Here is a 21,218-nt window from a genome sequence, read left to right on the forward strand (position 1 = left end):
CTTATCATCAGACCCGGGGTACCCCTTGCAGGGTTTCTAGTCCATTAGGTTGAGGCATCACCGGGCACTGTCACCGGTGGACAGAACCACCCCTCGTATCGCAGAGGCGGCTCTATCTAGACCATCCCTGCTTACTACAGAAGGCACATCGGAACCAGCCCCAGATCCACCCTCATCCAAGGTTCCAATGGACCATGCTCAGCCACTTAGCACCAACGCTGCCCCGAACCAACCTGAGCACATGGTGGGTCGTGACGACCCTATGCCTCCACTGACCTCTTCTTCATCTTCTCCTGATGAGGCGGTGGCAGGGGCCTCAACTTCAGGGCCTCCGCCCATCGACCACAGGACCCACTAGTACCTACTCCGCCACATTGCCCATAATATGGGCCTACAGGCAGAGGAAGTCATTGAGCCAGAGGGCCTGGTGGTGGACATTCTTATGCTCGAGGGCCCATCCAGAGTGGTGTTATCAGTAATTAAGACTATTGGCAACAATTATAGTGCTTTGTGGCAGACTCTAGCCTCCATTCCACCAACTGCCAGGGGTGTGGAAAGAAAATACTTTGTTCCCTCTAAGAGCTATGAATTTTTGTTCTCCCCCCCACACCCTTGCTCCCTGGTTGGTGGTCTCTGTGGTGAATGAGAAGGAGTGTCAGGGACCGGGTCAGCAAGCACCAGCTCCTAAGGCTAAAGAGGCCAAATGGATGGACCTCTGTGGCAAGAAAATGTATGCCGCAGGGGGTCTACAGCTAACCTGCAAGCTATTCTCAGTAGGTATACTTTTAACTCTTACGACTCCATGTCAAAATATAAGGAGTTACTTCCCACTAACTCAAAGACTGAATTCTTGGCTTTGGTCGAGGAGGGGAAGACAGTTGCCAGGACATCCCTGCAGGCCTCACTCGACTTGGCCAACATCACCTTGAGGGTGGTCATGAGGGGGAACAGTTTGGCTCCAAGCATCTGGGCTTCCCCTAGAAGTTCAGGAGACCCTGCAGGACCTTCCCTTTGAGGGTGCAGGGCTGTTTTGTGACCAGACTGATTCAAGGCTTCAAAGCCTTAAGGATTCCAGGACAACCATAAAATCTCTGGGGATGCATACACCTGCTACCCCGAGAAAGCCCTTCAAACCTCAGCTGGTACAACAGCACAGGCAATACCAACCCCACCCTTTGCAGGGCTGGAGAGGTACGAATTCCAGATGCAGGCCTTCCAACCCTCCCTCAGGCTAATGCAGGGCCAGGGGCTTCTCAGTTAACAGGGACTTTCCCAGACTGAATATTGAGTGCTTTCTAGGAGCCTAAACCCCGCTTAAATCAGTTTTACTCTGTATAAAGCTTATACAGGGTAAACTCAAACTGTGGGCACTCTATAATACTAATAGAGAGATATGCACAGCTGTTTGCTCCCCCAGGTATTACTTATTTACTTTGGGTTAATTAATAAACCAAAGTGATTTTATTAAGTATAAAAAGTAGGATGTAAGTGGTTTCAAGTAATAAGACAGTGTGTATGACAAAACCCATTGTTTCCAGTGTGTGTGTGTGTGTGTGTGTGTGTGTGTGTGTATAAAAATCTCCCCACTGTATTTTCCACCAAATGCATCTGATGACGTGAGCTGTAGCTCACGAAAGCTTATGCTCAAATAAATTTGTTAGTCTCTAAGGTGCCACAAGTACTCCTTTTCTTTTTGCGAATACAGACTAACATGGCTGCTACTCTGAAAAAAGAACAAAGTAAGTTACCAAGCAAAATAAAACAAAACACGCAAGGCTAACTTAATACTAAGCATCTCGTTACAGATAGTAACTTTTCAACTTAGATGTTATCTCAGGTACAATCCTTTTCAGACCAATGTTGTCGTTTATGGCCTGGGTCCTGTAATCACTTATACCCCCATAGTTACAGTCCGTTGTTCCATTTTCTTTCAGGCTTCTCTTTGGGGTGGAGAGGCTATCTCTTGAGCCAGCTTAAGACAAAATAGAGAGGGTTCCAAGGCCTTTTATATTCTCTCTCTTGTGGGTGGAAACCCCTTTGTTCTTCTGTGCAAAATCACAGCAACAAGATGGAGTTTGTAGCCACCTGGGCAAGTCACACGTTCATGAATGAGTCAGCTTTTTGCAGGCCAACGCTATTGTTTACATGTTAGTTTGAATGTTCCCAGGAAAGTTCAGATATGGATTGGCGTCTCCCAAAGTCCATTGTTAGTTAAGTATTCCCAATTACTTGAATAACTTCTTCACAATATATTGGCCAAACCTCCCTTATGCGTTTCCTACAGCAAACACTTCAAAAACAAGCTTAGAGCCAATGCTCATAACTTCAGATATATAAATGATACATGCGTACAAATAGGACAAATATATTCAGTAGATCATAACCTTAACAAAGATATGTTACCTGGCATGTGTAGCACAAAATATATTCCAGTTGCGTCATATTTACACTAAAGCATATTTCCATAAACATATAGAGTGCAACATCATATCCCCTCCCTCCCACCCCCCTTCCCCATCTCTCTTCTGGGATCCCTCTCATGAGCAACTCCTTATCCAGGAGGTGCAGGCGCTCCTCACCACAGGAGCAGTGGAAGAGTTTCCTCAGGAGCTAAGGGCAAGGGATTCTATTCCCATTATTTCCTAATCTCCAAGGCAAAGGGAGGTCTCAGACCCATCAGAGACCTGTGAGTTCATGGTAAAGTTGAAATTCCGCATAGTCTCCCTGAGCACAATTATCCCTTCTCTGGATCTGGGGGGACTGGTATGCTGCCCTCGACATGAAAGATGCATACTTCCACATAGCCATCTGGCCACCCCACAGACACTTCCTGAGGTTCATTGTCAGTCGCATAAATTATCAGTTCACGATGCTCCCATTCGGGTTATCAACAGCCCCCTGGGGTGTTCACCAAGTGTATGTCAGTCATCACAGCCTTTCTCCGAAAGAGACAGGTGCAAGTATACCCCTACTTGAACAATTAGCTCCAGCGAGCAGGTGCAATCCCATGTCCTGTTAGTCAGAGAGACCTTCCAGAGGCTGGGTCTCCTCCTGACTGTAGGCAAATCAACTGTCACCCACCTAACGAATAGAATTAATTGGGGGCAGTGCTGGACTCGGTTAGGCGAAAGCCATCCTGCCACAACCCAGATTCCAGACCCTGTCACATCTCATTCAAATGCTCAGACAATTCCCCACCACCACTGCAAGGACATGCCTCAGCCTCTTGGGACACATGGCAGCATGCACCTATGTGGTGCAGCACGTCAGGATGAGACTCGGACCATACCAGATGTGGTTTACTACTGCTTATCACCCGGGTCTGGACTCGGTAGTAACAGTACCGCCATGAGTCTAGACACCCTAGGATGGTGGTTGGACCCTTGTATGGTCTGCGAAGGAGTCCCATTCACTATCCCTCAACTGTCCATGATCTTAACAAAAACGTGTCAGACCTTGGTTGGGGGGCACACCTAAGACACTTACAGACTCAAGGCATGTGGTCACAGTTCAAGATCCTGCTCCACATCAACATAAATGAACTCAGAGTGGTAAGACTAGCCTGTCAGACTTTCCATACAATATTGCAAGGTCACTGCATGGCAGTGCTGAGTGACAACACCACCTCCATGTTCTATATAAACAAGCAGGGCGGAGCCCATTCCTCCCCTCTCTGTCAGGAGGCTCTCCACCTGTGGGAGTTTTGTGTAGCCCACTCCATTCACCTGGAGGCGTCCTATCTCTCGGGAGCACGCAACTAGCTTGCAGACTACCTCAGCAGGTCATTCTGCAGTCACAAGTGGTCTATCTGGATGGACGTCATCCACTCCCTCTTCCAAAGGTGGGGGTTTCCCCAGGTAGACCTATTTGCCACAAGGAGCAACAGCAAGTGTCCAATGTTTTTATCCTTCCAAACACACAGCCTGGGATTAATCTCAGATGCGTTCACAATGCACTGGGGGAACCATCTACCGTATACCTTCCCTCCGATACCACTCGTCCACAAGGTTCTCCTCAAGATTCGCAGGGACAAGGCAGTGGTAATTCTACTCATTCTAGCTTGGCTGCGCCAACATTGGTACATCACACTTCTGGAGCTGTCAGCACTCCCATTGCACTGCTGCTCCTTCCTGATCTGATTACGCAGGACCATGGCCACCTGCTTCACTCAGGCTTCCAGGCCCTGCACCTCACAGCCTGGAAGTTTCATGGTTAAACACAAGGGAGCTCCAGTGCACAGAATTGGCGAGGGAGGTGCTCCTTGGTAGCAGGAAACCTTCCACCATAGCCACCTACCTGGCCAGATGGAAACAGTTTTTATGCTGGTGTAATCTCAGTAGAGCATCTCCACTCCGGACATCTATACCATTCATCCTGGATTACCTCCTACACCTGAAGTAGCAAGGCCTGGCCAGATTGTCTATCAAGGTGCACCTCGCAGCCATCTGAGTTTTCCACCCTGGCGAGTTGGAGCGTTCAGTCTTCCCTAGTCCTATGGTGGGCCATTTCCTTAAGGTCTGGAGCGCTTATACCCTCAGTCTTGCCCACTGGTACCGACTTGGGATCTCAATCTGGTCCTAGCTAGGCTTATAGGAGCCCCATTTAAATCACTCGCTACATGTTCTCTTCTGTATCTCTTGTGGAAGGTAGCCTTTCTGGTTGCAATCACATCGGCCAGGAGGGTATCTGAGATAAAAGCATTAATCTCTGACCCCCCCCCCCCCCAAACACAGTCTTCAACAAGGACAAGGTACAACTCAGGCTGCACCCAGCTTTTCTCCCCAAGTCATGATATTTTTCTATTCCAAGCTGCATGCCAATGCACAGGAGCAGAAGTTTTCACTCGTTAGATGTGCGGAGAGTGTTAGCATTCTACATGGAGCACACAAAGCCTTTCAGGAACTCAAACCAACTGTTTGTAGCTGTGGCGGACTGGATTAAGGGACTTCTGGTCTCCTCCCAGCGATTCTCTTCCTGGATTAAGGACTGTATTTGTGCCTGCTATGACCTCACCAAGGTCCTAGCCCTGGGACCACTCAACAAGGGCTCAGGCCTCTTCCACCACTTTCCTGGCCCAGGTACCCATCCAAGAGATCTGCAGGGCGGCTACCTGGTCCTCGGTGCATACCTTTGCCACCCACTTTGCCATCACACAGCATGCTAGAGACAATGCAGCTCTCTGTAGAACAGTTCTTCAGTCAGTGATTCCTTAACTCCGACCCCACCCCCGTGGGAGAGATTGGGGGGTCACCTAATTGGAATAGACGTGAACAATCACTCAAAGAAGATTACTCACCTTCTTGTAACGGTTATTCTTCAAGGGGCATTGTTCACATCCATTCCAATACCCACCCTCCTTCCCCTCTGTTGGAGTAGCTGGCAAGAAGGAACCAAAGGGAGATTGGGACGGCAGGGTCATAAATTGAGCGCCATGAGGGCATCACTACAGGCCAACCTGACTGGAGCTGCTAAGAGAAAAAATTTCCGACAACCGTGCACATGGCACGCACACATCTAGTTGGAATGGATGTGAACAACGCCTCTCAAAGAACAACAGTTATAACAAGGCGAGTAATCGTCTTTTCCATTTTTACGATCACAACAGTTCTGTTTAAAGATGTACATACTTGAAATATAAATGCTTTAAAAATGAAATCACTAGCATTTTTTACCATTTTGTCATGTTTTGTATATGGCTATTTATTTCTTAAGTATTTTGGGCATTTCTAAAAGACTCCTCACTGTAAATATTTAGCATCTGATACTAGTAGCAGTTTTCTTCTGTTGGTCTTAACCATAAAAACAAATGACAGAATTTATTCTGTAGATCATAAATAATCAAAGTGAACTGATCGATGACCTGACATAAAAATAAGATAAATGAGTTTAACTTTTTTTCCTCCACTCTTCTGCATTGCTATTAGAATCCCCACCATTCCTAATTTCCCCAATCATCTGCTCCTAAGAAATTCTGGTCATGATCAGCATGGTTCCATTTGAATTATTTCCTCACTACTACCACCCCAAAAAACTCCCTGGCAGGGCAAGCATCCTTTCAACAGAGGACAGGATTGGACTAATTGAAGACTGTCAATGGATTGCTGCATCTTAAATGGCCACCTATGGCCAATAAGCCTTTTTTGGCATTTTTAAATGTTAATGTTGTAAGGAAGGGTTAGATTAGTTCTCGTGTTGTCAGTTGGACACTGTAGCGGCACCAAGCACATTATGCATTTCCATGACGTTCTGTACTGAACAAAATGCAGCAATTTACAGGGTGGAATGCCTGTCAGAGACAGGTGTCTGATGCTGTCCAGTCATCATGTATTAGATATTCTGGGGTGAGGAGGGCGTCTTTTCAATCTTGCTTTCATTGGGTCAGAGTCAAATATTGTAAAAGATCCTTAATTATTAGATTATTTTTTATAGATCATGAATGAGGTTGATCCGAGGCAAATGCATTTGTGGTTGTCACACTTGGGTTTGTTTGTGTGTGGCGGGGGTTCATTAGTTCATCTGACCCTAGGTCTGGCTCCTGGAGAAAGATATGAGAGCCCTTGAGTGGGCTTCACCCACTGGGATAAGGTTGGAGCTTCCCTCTCTGGTACATTTACCACAGGTGGTTAGGCTGCTTATGGTGAGACATGGCAGTACAGTTGAGGCAACTGGTGTAATACCAAAACCACAGCTGCTTGGCTGAACACCTCCTAAATTATTATACAAAAGGAGAGTTATTTTTGGATGTTCTCTCCAAGTCAGTAAAATTAATTACCATACAGTCTCTTCAGTTTTTCTGGGGCGTATAGAGGCTGAGCCAAAGGCTAGTGATATCAGTGGGAATATTTTTATTGTGTTAAATGAGCTTTGTATCAGGCCTTTTTTTTGCACAGTATAAAATTTTTTTCACATTCAGAATGGGGACAAAATACTCATGACCTGTTGGTCAGACAAGTTATTGGCATTTTACAAATACCATATTATATTTTGGATTTCAATTAAAGATAATTTCTTGGGGCATAAGAACTCATGTGCAAGAAATTTCAGTACTTGGCCTAAATGAAACAGGCAAGGGATGCATTTTGGTCACAATTTATACTGACACTTATACACCGGCAGAAGAAAAAAATAAAGTAGACATTTAAATATTTAATTTGATTTATTATACGATCTGTTTTATTAAAATATTTTACCCAATGTTCACATTCTGCAAGAAAGTACACATGGCAAGTTTATAGTTAGGGCCCTATCAAATTTGCAGTCCATTTTGGTCAGTTTCATGGTCATAGGATTTTGAAAATCATAAATTCCATTATTTCAGCTATTTACATCTGAATTTTCACAGTGTTGTAATTGTAGGGGCCCTGACCCAAAAAGGAGTTGGGGGGGTGACAATGTTATTGTAAGGGGGGGGTTGCAGTACTGCTAGCCTTACTTTTGCACTGCTGCAGACAGTGGCACTGCCTTCAGAGCTGGGCAGCTGGAAAGCAGTGGCTGCAGGCTCGGAGCCCAGCTCTGAAGGCAGAGCTGCTGCCAGCAGCAAGCCAGAAATAATGATGGCATGGTATGATATTGCCACCTTTACCTCTGTGATGCTGCCTGCAGAGATGGACCCTCAGTCAGCGGCTGCCCAGCTCTGAAGGCAGCAGCGCAGAAGTAAGGGTGGCATGGTATGGTATCACCATCCTTATTTCTGCACTGCTGCTGGTGGCAACTCTGCCTTCAGAGCTGGGAGCCTGGCCAATTGCTGCCACTCTCCAGCTGCCCAGTTCTGAAGGCAGCACAGAAATAGGGGTGGCAATACCATGACCCCTAAAATAACCTTACAACCCCCCTGCAATTCCCTTTTGTGTCAGGACCCCCAATTTGAGAAACGCTGGTCTTCCCTGTGACATCTGTATAGTATAGGGTACAAGCATACAAAAGACCAGATTTCAGGGGGTGGGGGTGTGAACTAGATTTCATGGTCTGTGATGCATTTTTCTTGGCTGGGAATTTGGTAGGGCCCTATTTGTAGCACAGCTCAAATCACTGTAAGTTGTTAAAGTCAAAAGCACTTAGTAATTCCATGATGTTTGAATGCTCTTAAACATGAAGGAAATCTTAAGACAGGAACCTGTCTGAGAAACCGTTTTTAAAACGGAACATTCATTTAGTGGTTAGACTTACATACAGAATTTAATCCAATGTTTAAAGAATTAGGTATGTTACAAAATCCCCAAATAGTTATCTTTATCACCATTTAAAAATGAGTGGCTAATATATTAAAAAAAAACAAAACAAAAAAAAAACCTTTCCTCTTTCTGTGTACATTCCCTTAAATCAGGGATGGACAAACTTTTTGGCCCGAGGGCCACATCTGGGTATGGAAATTGTATGGCGGGCCATGAATGCTCATGAAACTGGGGGTTGGGGTGTGGGAATAAGGGGTTAGGAGGGGGGATCAGGGGGTTGGGGCATGGAAGAGGGTCGGGGGGTAGGATCTGGGCAGTGCTTACCTCAAGCAGCTCCCAGAAACAGCAGCATGTCCTCCCTCCGGCTCCTATTAATTTTATTTGGTGACCCCTAGTTAAGAGAAATTAACATCTGTGCAAAGTGAGTACAAACTGAGTGTAAAATGCTACCAAATCAGAATATAAAGTGTTTTGTGTCAATGACTCACAAAGTATGGGGACACAGAGAATCAGGTCCATAGTGTTTTGGTTTTCTATTGTGAAGAATATGGTGAAAATATAATTTGTCATTTTGCAGATTATAGCAGCAGAGTACATTTAGCTGAACACACTTATTAGCAAAAAGAAAAGGAGTACTTGTGGCACCTTAGAGACTAACAAATTTATTAATGCATAAGCTTTCGTGAGCTACACGAAAGCTTATGCACTAATAAATTTGTTAGTCTCTAAGGTGCCACAAGTACTCCTTTTCTTTTTGCTAATACAGACTAACACGGCTGCTACTCTCACACTTATTAGCTAAATCTAAGATGAAACTCATCCCAGAGTCTATCCAAGAGTCCCATGTTAAGGGCCTTTGTGGTGCAGGGGTATATTTATTCCAAATGAATAAAACTGCAAGTATGTACACGTTGTATAAATCTGTTAACACTTTAGTACTCTATTAAAAATTCACGAGTTGCTTAATCTGTTCAGTTTGTAATGACTGCCTCCTTACCAACATTTTGTTACTTTTGAACTCCTTGGGAAATGCAGGTGCTGTTGGAATTAGGGGTTTTTGTCCCAAAGAAACAATTCCAGAAGTCTTGTTGCCAAAACTAATATCTGGAATTGGAGGATGAGGATTCACATTTAAAGGTGGAAGGAAACCTGGCCTAGTTTGGGCAATATGATCTAAAGAGAGGGCTCCTGACCCTCGTCTCTCTAAAATAGAATGGTTTCTCCTGTTCAGTGGACCAGAAGGCATGTTCTCTAGCAATTCTCTGGAACTTGATAACAAGGAGGGAGAAGGAGAGAGAATCTTTTTCTTTCCTAGAAGTGATTTGCTATCTTCTGTGGTAGCAGGACTCAGACTAGTAGTTAGTTGAGAATCAGAGCTGTAGTGATTTGCCCCTAAACTTCTTTTTTGAATAATACTTCTCAGAGTTGAAACAAATCTTATTTGGACTGAACCTGAATCCTGATCTACAGGAATTTCACTGTGGCTATGGTTTCTCTTAGGATAAGGTGACTGAGAATTTATCTCCTCATATAATAACTTTTTTGAGCCAGTTTCATCAAAGATTTTCAACAAATGAGCAGTGTCTTTGACATCAATGCTTTGGTGTCTAGTAATACATCTCTTAGATAAGGCTAGTCCATTGACTTTCAGAGACAGTTCTTCCTCTGGAGTTATATCCTGAAGTTCTTCTTGTAAAGAGGAAATTTTATTCTGATGGAACAGAGAGCTTTTTATCCAAGACTCAGAATGCAGACGTTGCACTTGTGCCAGCTTGGGTCCTACATGTGTTAAATTTGGTTTTCTAGTAGGGGAGACTGGCTCAGATATACTTCGCATGCTTCCAGGCTGATCTGGTTCTTTAAAGCTAAAAAGAGGTTTTTCTGTTTCACATGAATTTAAAAGTGGAGATGTTTTAAGTTCTATTTCTGATGGGGAAGTGCAGGCAGTTGGAGAATGGCATTCCTCAATGTCAGCAGGAGGAAAATTTAAGTGCTGTTTAGTTGTCTGCCTTCCAGATGGAGACTTGTCTGTTGTAATGATGATTACTTCTTTTCCTCTTGCTTTACAAGCATTTAGGAGAACTTTCAGGGTCTCTCGGTCTTCAGAGTTTACTGCATAAACAAGTGCAGAGTAACCAGAATGGTCTTGCAGACTTAGGTCAGCTCCATTTTTCAGCAATAAAGAAACCACTTCATGGCCAGCCTTTTCCAAGCATGCGTGCATCAAGGGTGTCTTTCCAGATTTGTCCTGTATATTTGGATCTGCCTTATTTTCCAGCAAATATTTAACCATTTTTGTTTTGCTAACACTCTGCTGGTCCACATGCTGTGTTTTACAAGCAATCATTAAAGGTGTTTCACCTCGGTCGTTACTCTCATTAATGTACGCTCCACCTTCTAACAACAGTCTTGTGAGGCGAAGTCTGCTTTGATAGACAGCTTTTATAAGGGAGTTCCCATCAATTGATACCTCTACTGCTTCATCCATCATACCAGTCTTGCCCTTGTTCTTCCCTAGCTGTTGAAAACACCACCTAATTTTCAGAGAGAATGAATAGGAAAAAGATTAACCAGCCTATAATTTCCCTGTTTGATAGTAATTTGTGAAGATACAATCTTTCCATTTTCATGAACAAACACAAAGTTTTTAAATATTAAATTATATTGCCATATCATTGATTTACATCTTTAAGGAACAACTGTTCCCTTTTTAATGTTCATGCTTATTCAGTAGTAGCCTATATTACATCCCGTACTGTATTCACAAAGTGATGCTAAACTCACTTACACTAGCTTTACACTGATTTCACTCATTTGACATAATTCCACTCAGATGGGAGCTATTCCTAGTGTACACCAATGGATGCAAGACCAGAAGTAATCCTATAGTATTTTCTCACATCAGCATTAGATTATCACATTTCAAACACTTTTTTTTTTTGCATTGTGGTTTTCCTCAAAAAAATTCTATAAAATAAATTGAGTGCAAGTAAGTATAAACACAAATCTGGGCAATAATAGAACAACAAAATCAAATACTAATACACATTAAAGACTATTAGGAAAATTAGTAAACATCTAATACAAAACAATAGTTCTGAGTGTACATTACCATCCTTGTGCTGCTTTGAAAATACACTCCTTAGGCTGAAATAGCAGTATTTGGGTGACATACGGTATGTTTCATGCATCTTGGGGCTCACTGGACTGAGAAGGATCAAGTGCCTCAGCATATACTATCAACTCTAGAAGAAAAACACCTGATAACAAAAGTAAAATGTGATATTTTAAACTCATGGAGTAGGAGTTCACTGTAATGAAAAATGTTGTCTTATTTTGTATTTACAGTAGACATTAAAGATATAACTAAAAGTAACTTAATTTTATGTTTAACTAAGGAGAGGTAAATTACTTCACTCCCACCCCCAGGAAATAACAACTTAAAGTATCAATATAGAGTCAACACAAAATCAATTGTAAAAACTACTGAAAAAAGCATTTACAATATAAGAGGAATAAAAATGTCTCAAATGTATCCTTTTCCATTTTTAAAGTAATGGATTTGTTTTGTTGCAGCTGACATGAACACTTGGTTACATTTTCCCCTAAATAATAGCATCATATTATGGTATTAACAGATGTATTTAATTTGGAAGTAAATTTAAATTACAGTAAGACTATAAACTAGCTCCTAATGCTAGTATCAAGGTCCAGCTGCATGTGCTTCTTTTTAAAGTCAAGTGGTCTCTAGGCCCTTAGCACAAGCAATTCTACTTCTGGTCAAAAAGAAAAGGAGTACTTGTGGCACCTTAGAGACTAACAAATTTATTAGAGCATAAGCTTTCGTGAGCTACAGCTCACTTCATCGGATGAAGTGAGCTGTAGCTCACGAAAGCTTATGCTCTAATAAATTTGTTAGTCTCTAAGGTGCCACAAGTACTCCTTTTCTTTTTGCGAATACAGACTAACACGGCTGCTACTCTGAAACCTGTCATTACTTCTGGTCAGTCTGTCGTGCGTGCTCACTAGTTCTACTTTTCCTACTCTAACTCCATTGAGCTGTTGTGGAGGACTTTTCAAGGTATTAGAGGGCAGGAGGGAACCTCCTGCAAAGGAACCGTCTAGCAGGTTTAGATAATTTTGACTCCTCTCCTCTTGTAAAAGCAGAGGGAAAAATGCTGATTAGTTACGATAAAACAAGGTATTACAAAGAAGCTGATTCCCTACATATTTTTTTAATTCACAAATATTGAAAAAACAGTCCCTTCAATTTTTTTTCTGTTTTGCTTTAATTAAAAACAAATATTCTTTATTCCTGCTGAATACCAAGGCTAGTAACTTTTCAGACTACAACTATACTCTTAGTAATTTTAGAATGTTGTCCTAATAGAAATGGAATTCAGTTCCATCTGTAGCACAGTGTTTCTTCAAACATATGACTATTAATTGTCTAGACATAACATTGCAATTTGTACTATTTCATAGATAAAAGGCTATTTTTCAGGAGACAACATTAAAGTTCAAAAACTCATATTTTAATGTCGAGTATGACCCATACAATGAAGATGTTTGTAATGTTTCAAAACACAACTAAGGAAAAACAATTTTCATTCATTTTTTAGTCCCTTGGAGCTTTACTCTGAATCCTGAGACTCAAAAGATGACTTTTTAATAACTCTTTCAAAATGCAAGTTTAATATAAATCAATTTAAATAAACATCATGGAACTTCTATTGCAGGAATGTTCTTGTTCAGTTGAATTCATTCTACTTTAACATGCTGTATAGATGTAAATTATCTGGTTTTAGTAAGTGGCAAAATCCAGTATCACCATATGCAATGAGAGCTTTCAGTTAATGGTTTAAAATATTTGTATTAATCCAGGCTCACGCTGTGTTGTCTCCTTAGCATTACATACTATCACTGACCTTGTTACAAAACAATGAATGTAGACATATATGGTAGTGTTTTTGAAAACGGAGCTGTCCTCCAATGTGATAGAGCAAGAAACCAAGTGTTCACCTTGGAATGACATTGACTTTGGCACAGAGGGCCAGGACAAGGTTCATTCACCACTTTTATCCCACAGAAGCCCTATTTTGAGGGCTTAAGTGGTACATGGACCTTGTGCTGGCCCTCTGCGAAGGGGTAAATTCCCTCTCCTCTGTGTGATCACTGACAAAAACTGGGGGAAGGGAAGGGAATATTCCAGAGTACTGTAGTTGTCTATTGCTCCAGTTGATAGAAAGGTGAATTTTTATGAAAGGTGTATTTTTGATAGAGAATGCATCCACACCCACCTGGTCTATTCTTAAATTAAATAGCATCCCATAAAAAACTTAAGTTTAGGTTTCCAAAAACAGATTTAATAGTAATATATTTTACGTAACAGATGTTAGAATTTTAACTTTTTTGGATTAAAAAGTTATTTTCTATTTCTTGGCACCAATAATATGTGTGAATATAAATAAATATAGATGCTTTAACATTTATCTCATATCTACAATATAAATCATAGGGCCTGAACTGCTTGCCTCACTCTGTGTAAATATGTAGCACTTATCTGTAGATATCAAAGCACTCTACTAAAGCATCAAACTGAGGCACAGAGAGGCAAAGCACCCTGATGAAAGTCACATAATAGGTCAGCTGCCTGAGCCAGGAACAGCACCCAGGGCTCCTGACTCGCAGTCCAGTCACCTATCCACTGGGGCACGTTGCCTCATTACAGGGCATTTTGACTACTCCCATGAGTAAAACAAGCAGGATTTGATTGATAGAAAAACTATATTTTTCCACTTGGGGGGGAACAAAAGGGAAATAAGAGGCCTGATCCTGAGAAGTGATGAGCACTTAGAACTTCAAAAGTCAAGCACAATGTAATAAAAAGAAAATGCTACAGTGATATACTATGAACTATATAATATGGAATTGGTCTTGATTCACTCATGCTTTGGAGAGGCCTTCCTCCTAGGGGAACATAAGGATCTTCCATCAGGTGCTACCCAACCAAAATGTTTCACCAAAATGTTTTAAAGTGAAACTGGCAAAGGATCCGCTCTGACAGAGGTTCTATGGGAATATACATCCCCTGGCTGCACTGGACACAAGCTTCCCCAGCCATTGTCACCCCCTTTTTGAGCCCGCACTGGTTAATTATTGGTTCCCTTTTAGGTACATTTTACACCATCAGGAGCCCTGTGCTCAAGGATAGATGTATAAATATGTTTGTTTGTACCAAAGACCACAATTCCAACAGAAACCCAATTCATAATACTGTAATTCATCATAGATTGATAAATTAAACTAGAATTACATATCCCATAACAATAAAATATTCCTAAATCTTGTTCATTGAAGCTTTGTGTACTATAGATCCTATCCTTTGAGGACGCATCTCAAAATTTGCCAGTGTATCAATAGCAACAACAGTCCCGTGGGGCTGACAGCCAACAGGCAACATAAGTAACACAGCGTCTACACAGATACCGCGTCACCCTAACTACATTGACTTAAGTACTATGCCTCTCATGGAGGTGGAGTTATTAAGGCTATGTACACACTACCAGTTGTGTCAATATAAATTACGTTGCTCAGGGGTCTGAATAAGCCACCTCCTGAGCAACGTAAATAACATCAACCTAAGCTTCTCCACCGACATAGCTACTGCAGTTCGTGGGGGCTGGAGTAATTAAGTTGATGGGAGACCTCTCTCCCATCAGCTTAGACAGTGTCTGTAATGTAGCCATAGCCAAAGTCGACATAGTAGGCAATTTACATAGGCAGGAGCACCATTGTAGAATAGACACTTCCAGAGATAGGTTGATGAGAGCTGCTTTGTTCAACCTAACTCTGTAGTGTAAACCAGGCCTAAAGATTTCTTGTCTTTAAGAAAGCTTGGAATGCTCCAGCCACCTTATTAAACGCAGTCTCCTCCATCACAGTTCCTGTTTCCTGTATATAATGAGTCACAACTTGAGTTTTCTGGAATTGGTTTTATATAACTAATGAATTCCCTGTTTCGCAACTGGTGGGGTGTGGAGTGGAGCAGTGGGCAAGAGAGAAAATCTGTACTGGTCAGAGATGGTGGTCTGGGGTTCTGCAGTACATTATGCTTGCTGTGGATTGTGCTTGTAGCATGGCATCCTAGTCTGACCTGGCAAAACAGGAATAAATTGGCTAGATCTCCCTACTCAAAGAAAATTCAACTTCTCTTTATACTTTTTAGGCATATTCTCTGTGGACTTTTAAAGCAAGCCTAGAACACCACACACATTTTAAACCCTTCCATTAAAAATTTCTTGCCTCCTCACTGAAAGGCCCGTGACTTGGATTTGCTTTTAATCTTTGAAGTGCCTCACAGAATCTTGTTCCAACAAAAACATCCCAAAGCATGCTGGATTCTTTAATCCCAGTAACCTTTAAACACAGGCAGCTGCAAGAAGAGCTAACAAGGCAAGGCAAAAATCAGTACAGTCTAACTGGAACTGTTCTTCAGGCTCGTGAGCACACTTACTGTAAACGTACCATACCCAACAACATTTTGAAACATGAAATAAAACTGACTGTAACCCCAAAATGAGCTACATTAAGAGCTGAGCACATCTCTTATTTTGGACTGTATTAATAGAGTTTTTCTTCTTTCCAGTGTTGCAATTCATGATTTTTCCCTATTACCTGATGCTGGAAGAGATAATGCACCTGCAGATTCTCTAGCGATGGAGCTATTTGGACTAACGTATCATGCTTTTTTCGATAAGAGCCTGCAGGTTACAATGGAAAATGTTTGGGCTCTTAAATAGCATTTCCATTCTTCATCACTTAAGTCAACAGAACGCCTGAGAAACCACCCCTGTGGACTTCCTGGTTGTATTGCAAACTAACCTATTTTGAATAAATCCCACAAATATCCTTTCAGCTGAAGAGCATAGACTATCTTGCTACTGAAAGAAAAATGTAAAGGTGAGTTTCTCCAGCAAACCCAGCTGAAACGTGTGAGAAACTCTCTCATTTATTTCACCCCCCCCCCCCCCATTAGCTTCATCTCGCCACTGGATCCCAGAATATAATTAACGTGGGAACAAACGCGATTTTTTGTTTATTTTCAATAAACAAGAGTAACAAACTAGCCTATCACCTGCAGCGCTCTTGGTAAAGTCAGCGAAGCGGTGGTGGGGAGAAAGACGCTCCCAGAGAGGGAACGCTGTTCGAATACGGACAGCAACTTAAGTGGCTTTGAGCGGAAGGGGAGGATCCATCAAAATTTACAAATATTGAGGAAGTTCCTTAAGGCTAGGAACTTTTGAGTATTTTGAGTGCAGAACAACATAATGAATTTGGAGACCAGGTCAAGGGCCAGCTAGGTAATCGGGAGCTTTCTTCAACAGCTGTCTTACGGTGCGGGGGGGGGGGGGAAGGCCTTTCGGAGTCTGAACTGTTTAAAATCTCATGCTTTAGCCTAGCCGCTTTCCCCATCGCTGCTGGGCGCTAACTTTATACCATTGAGCGGCACTGCACTAACTTTATGCCATTTAGTTCCCGCGCTACCAGCAGCGAATATGCACCGAAGAGAAAGGGAGAGAGTTGCAAATTCGCTGAAAAAGGGGAATGGCCCCAGCAGGACAAATGCACAGACAGAGGCGACCCCTCGCTCCCGCAATCCCGGAGAGCGGCAACGCCCGGCGCGGGCGGTCAGAGCAGAGATTGGCGCTACAGAGGAAGCGGCGCATCCACGCGGCTCTTACCTGCGGGACAGGCGCGTCTCCCGCCCCCGGGAGCCCGGCGGAGGATGAGCCGAGCTCTGCGCACAGGAATGCGGCGCGGCAGCAACAACCGAGAGTCCCCGCTCTGGAGACGCCTCCCGACGCTGCTGCGGCTGCTTTGCCACTTGCCTCCTCCTGCCCCAGCTGCCTCCGCAACGGCCGCCCCCGCGCTCCGCAAGGGGAGCGGCGGCAACGTTTCCCAGCCCGAGCGCCGCGGCCCGCCCCCGCCCCGTGGCACAGCCAGGAACGGTGCGTGTGGGGGGGCGAGTAGGTGTCTGAGGCGGCGGGGGCAGCGCTGACCCATCAAGGGCCCGGGCCCGGCACCGGTCACCTACTACCCCTGGGGTCTAGACACCCCTGTGACAACCCCTCAACGGCTGCACCCACCCTGCCTCTCCTGCCCCCTATGTTAAAGGGCCAGGTCTCACCTCTCCGCTTACCCCTTCTAAACAGCTACTTGCTGCCGGAAACCTGCCCCCTCCCCCCTGAGCGTCACCAAAGGCCACCCCTCCCCTCTGCCTGCCCCCTCCGCTTGTTTAAACTGCCAGCACTCCGCCCGTCCCTTCTCAGCGGCCTGCCCCTCGGCTCCCTGGCGGCGCTTCCCACTCAGCGGCCCTCCGGCCCCAACGGCTGTTGGGGGCTTAGCGGTGTCCCTGCCGCCGTCTGAACGGCCCCCGGGGCTTCCCGCCCTAACCCCTCGCATCTCACCGGCGGCCCAGGGCAAAGACGTAACCTGTGAACTTTATTTAAGCAAAGCTAATGGAAGCAGCCCCCGCGGGCGGGCTGCTCCTCTTTCCATGATTCCTCTCTACGGGGGGAGCCAATCGCGGAGCAAGGCCCCTTGCGCCACGTGCTGCGCTCTTCAAGCAACAAGAACAGGAGGACTCGTGACTCGCCAATGCATCGGAGCGTCAGCTTTCGGGAGCTACAGCTCGCTTCAGTGGAAAATACTGAATTTTCCACCGAAGGCATCCGATGAAGGGAGCTGACGCTCAGATAAATTGGCGAGTCTCTAAGGTGCCACAAAAAGAAGAGGAGGACTTGTGGCACCTTAGAGACGAACAAACTTATTAGAGCATAAGCTTCCGTGAGCTACAGCTCACTGCATCGGATGCCACAAGTCCCCCTTTTTCTTTTTTGCGAACACAGACGAACACGGCTGCTCCTCTGAAACCCCTCTTTAGGCACCCACTGCCTCCGGGGGGGTCACGGCCTCAGCAGATGACGACAGGTGTTTTCACCAGCTGAACACAACACACGCCGGTGGGAGGCGAGAGACCAACCCGTGCAGGAAAATAAAGCAGCAGCGACTGCCTCGCCGCGCTCAAGTGTCTTCCGAGGCATCGCCAGTGGTGAGTTTTAAAGAGGGCTGTGAAGAAGAATCGTGTTATGTTACCTTTTTGAAGTGCAAGCGATGAGGTCAGGTCAATGTTCTGGCTGAGGCTTAGAACTGCGTGAATCGCTGTGAACAACGCACCGTGTTAACCAACATCAAGGTTGGGCGGGAATCGCTTAATTTCTTTGTTCTCTTGACGTCTGAAGACCCGAGTTTTAAGACTGTCCAAGGACATGCTTGGCTGTTGTGCGCTGGCTCTTTAACGATCTCTGCTTACTTTTCCTCTTCACCCTCCCACCTATCCCCACATTGTCAATACCAGCTCTTTATTGAACACGCTGGGAAAAGCATAGGCACGCAGCACGCGCTCTTTAGAAAGGTCACTGCTCTTCTCAGACCTGTTGTTGCGTGCGATCTATAAGACCTGGGGGCGGTGTACACTTCTGGATGGTTCATCAGTGCTGCTGCTGGGAGCATTTTCCCCACTGTAGCTACTGCAACTCTTTTACACGCCCACTTGTCCTTGTTTGCCTTGCTCATTAAATTAGTCCGCTTAGGGTAGCGGAGGTCAGAGTCTTTTTTTAAAAAGAAAGAAAGAAAGAAAGAATAAACTACTTCAACAGTTCGGAAAAGTGAACTTTTAGGAATATTGTTAGAAGCTCATATTGCATATTTTTGTTCCTTTTAGCTACATTTTAATATAAACATAATAATTGTTAGTATGCTAGTAATATTGCTAGTATGTTGTTTGTTATATTAAAACCGATGAAGTGAGCTGTAGCTCAGGAAAGCTTATGCTCTAATAAATTTGTTAGTCTCTAAGGTGCCACAAGTACTCCTTTTCTTATATCAAATAAGGGAATATAGCAGCATTGAGGCAGTATTAGTTAAGTTACTGTAAGTATAAATATTATTATAAAGATGATGTCAATGTTTATTATTAGTCCATTCCACTTATTTGTCTTTTGGATGATCCATAGCACTTCTACCTTTTCAGCTCCTTTAAATATTACCCACACAGTACCAAGAGCTTCTTCAAAGGAAAAGTGGAGCCATTCTTCTCTTGTGTAGTTAAAGAATTTATAAATAACTATTAAACTTACCACTTATTCATCATACTTTAGAAACAAGCATATAAACACAAAAATATATTTATTTCTTAATACTGTTCCTTATTTTGGTTTAGTTATGGTGAATAAAAAGAAGATGGGAAGTTAACATTGCAAGAGTTAATTGCTTATTTGTGTAGAATAATACACTTTAACATTTTATGTATAAATATACACATTTTGCTGTAATAGAACATTTGACAGTAATGAATCAATAAACTGTTAATAAAATATTTTCAAGAATCACAAAATTTTTTACACAAAATTAACTTGTTTGTTTAAAAAAATTAAAGGGAAAGGATGTCTAAAGAGCTGTAGCCACCATCTGAGAAGGCTAAAGAGAGAAGAGCAGTAGCAGAGTGTAGAGGAAAGCCATATCTTGAACAAAAAGAATCAAAACACAATCAAAGGTAACAATTCTCTTTTGAGATTCTGAGGATAAACCACCACTCTGTCTGGAGTACAGAGTCATTAGAAGCTCTACATGGAATTATATTGGTACTCTCTTTGTCTATTTATAGATACCAAGTTTTCTATTCATCATGTAATTTACTCGACTATCTCTGAACCATTTTTGTAATGTTGACTGTATCAAGTGAAACTTTTGGGCCTGATTTTGCTGTCATTTACACTACTGTTACTTCATTTACTTCAGCAGAGTAACACTGGGCATGAACTTCATCCCCTGTTTTTTAAATAAATGTAACCTTTTTAGCGTACGCATTTGGCTTTCAGGACCGATATTTTCTCTCTGGTGTTTGGTGTATTTTTTTAGTAGCTTAAATAAAAAATAACCCAATCCTACAACACTTAAAGAACTAGTCCACTCTGGGTACATTTCCTAGACCTGACGAAGAGCTCTGTATAAGTTTGAAAGCTTGTCTCTCTCACAAGTGGAAGTTGGTCTGATAGAAGGTGGGCCCAATATCTTTTACCTTTAGTCCTATTGAAGACAGTAGGATTACTTGCATGAGTAATAGCCACAAGTGGGGCACATGGGACTTTCAAATAATATTAGAGTATGTTGCACAATAAATAAACAAAATCTTGCTCCATTGACATCTGTTGACAGAATTTACCTTTAAATTTCTTGTACTATAACCAAGTGATAGGGCTACAGCATAAGCTAGTTCGTTAGAGCTACATGGTTTTACACCAGTTAAGTATCTGGCTCATTTATTAACTCTTGTCAGCATTTTGCTTCTTGTAGAGTGAATCATATGGCCCAAATAGGGTATGGGAATGTCTAGAGTTTATTTTCCCCCCTCAGATGTGTACTGGTACCAAAACTAAAGATTGTAAAAGAATACACATCTAGACAATATGACATTGTAGCACTAGGCATATCGGTATAATCAGACTGTAGCAAAGGACTCCTCCTAATCCATGTTATAAAATACCTGTTCCTATATAATAAATTCTGGTCAAGGATTCTGTTTTTTTATTAAGACAAAAAGTGTATATATCATGTCAAGACATCGGCAGTTATTTTCTGTGTTTAAAGGCTCATATTTGAAATCCATACACAAACCACATGCTCAAGATTTTACTATAAAGCTGTTTTTTCTGAGACGTTATTTTTATTGATCTGCATTCAGCTACCGTAGCCATCTTGCCAAATGGCTAGATTGAGCAAATAAAGGATATGGATTTCTTTCATATGAAGGAAATATAAAATATTGCGTGCAAGTAATTATTATTTAAATTATAGCTGAAATACATATGTTTGTCCTTTTAGCACACTTCAAGACTTTCTAAGGAAAACTGAAAATGTATAGTAGAAAAGTAAATAATCAATTGTGCAATAGACAGTATACCTGTGAACTTCAAAAAGAACAGA

At 42.8% G+C, this 21,218-nt stretch overlaps 1 protein-coding gene across 5 annotated transcripts; it reads right to left on the minus strand.

The window, feature by feature from the left end:
- Positions 1-8,512: 8,512 nt before the first annotated feature.
- Positions 8,513-18,834, minus strand: ANKRD34B (ankyrin repeat domain 34B). 5 transcript variants are annotated; one of them, XM_038402918.2, is made up of 3 exons: positions 18,330-18,834; positions 11,284-11,431; positions 8,513-10,705 (listed from the first exon to the last, which is right to left on the minus strand). In XM_038402918.2, exon 3 carries the CDS (start codon positions 10,660-10,662, stop codon positions 9,115-9,117), a length of 1,548 nt encoding a protein of 515 aa, XP_038258846.1. In that variant the 5' UTR covers positions 10,663-10,705; positions 11,284-11,431; positions 18,330-18,834; the 3' UTR covers positions 8,513-9,114. The 5 variants fall into 5 exon arrangements, with proteins under 5 accessions (XP_038258846.1, XP_043370940.1, XP_043370939.1 ...); XM_043515005.1 differs by lacking the exon at positions 18,330-18,834 and adding an exon at positions 17,374-17,440 and having other exon boundaries at positions 11,284-11,416; XM_043515004.1 differs by lacking the exon at positions 18,330-18,834 and adding an exon at positions 17,374-17,440.
- Positions 18,835-21,218: the final 2,384 nt, after the last annotated feature.

This window comes from Dermochelys coriacea, chromosome 5, assembly GCF_009764565.3.
Source record: "Dermochelys coriacea isolate rDerCor1 chromosome 5, rDerCor1.pri.v4, whole genome shotgun sequence".
NCBI lineage: Eukaryota > Metazoa > Chordata > Testudines > Dermochelyidae > Dermochelys > Dermochelys coriacea.

Excerpts from the sequence above, each read along its gene's own strand:
- ANKRD34B (XM_038402918.2), bottom strand. The coding sequence starts at position 10,662 with ATGATGGATGAAGCAGTAGAGGTATCAATTGATGGGAACTCCCTTATA.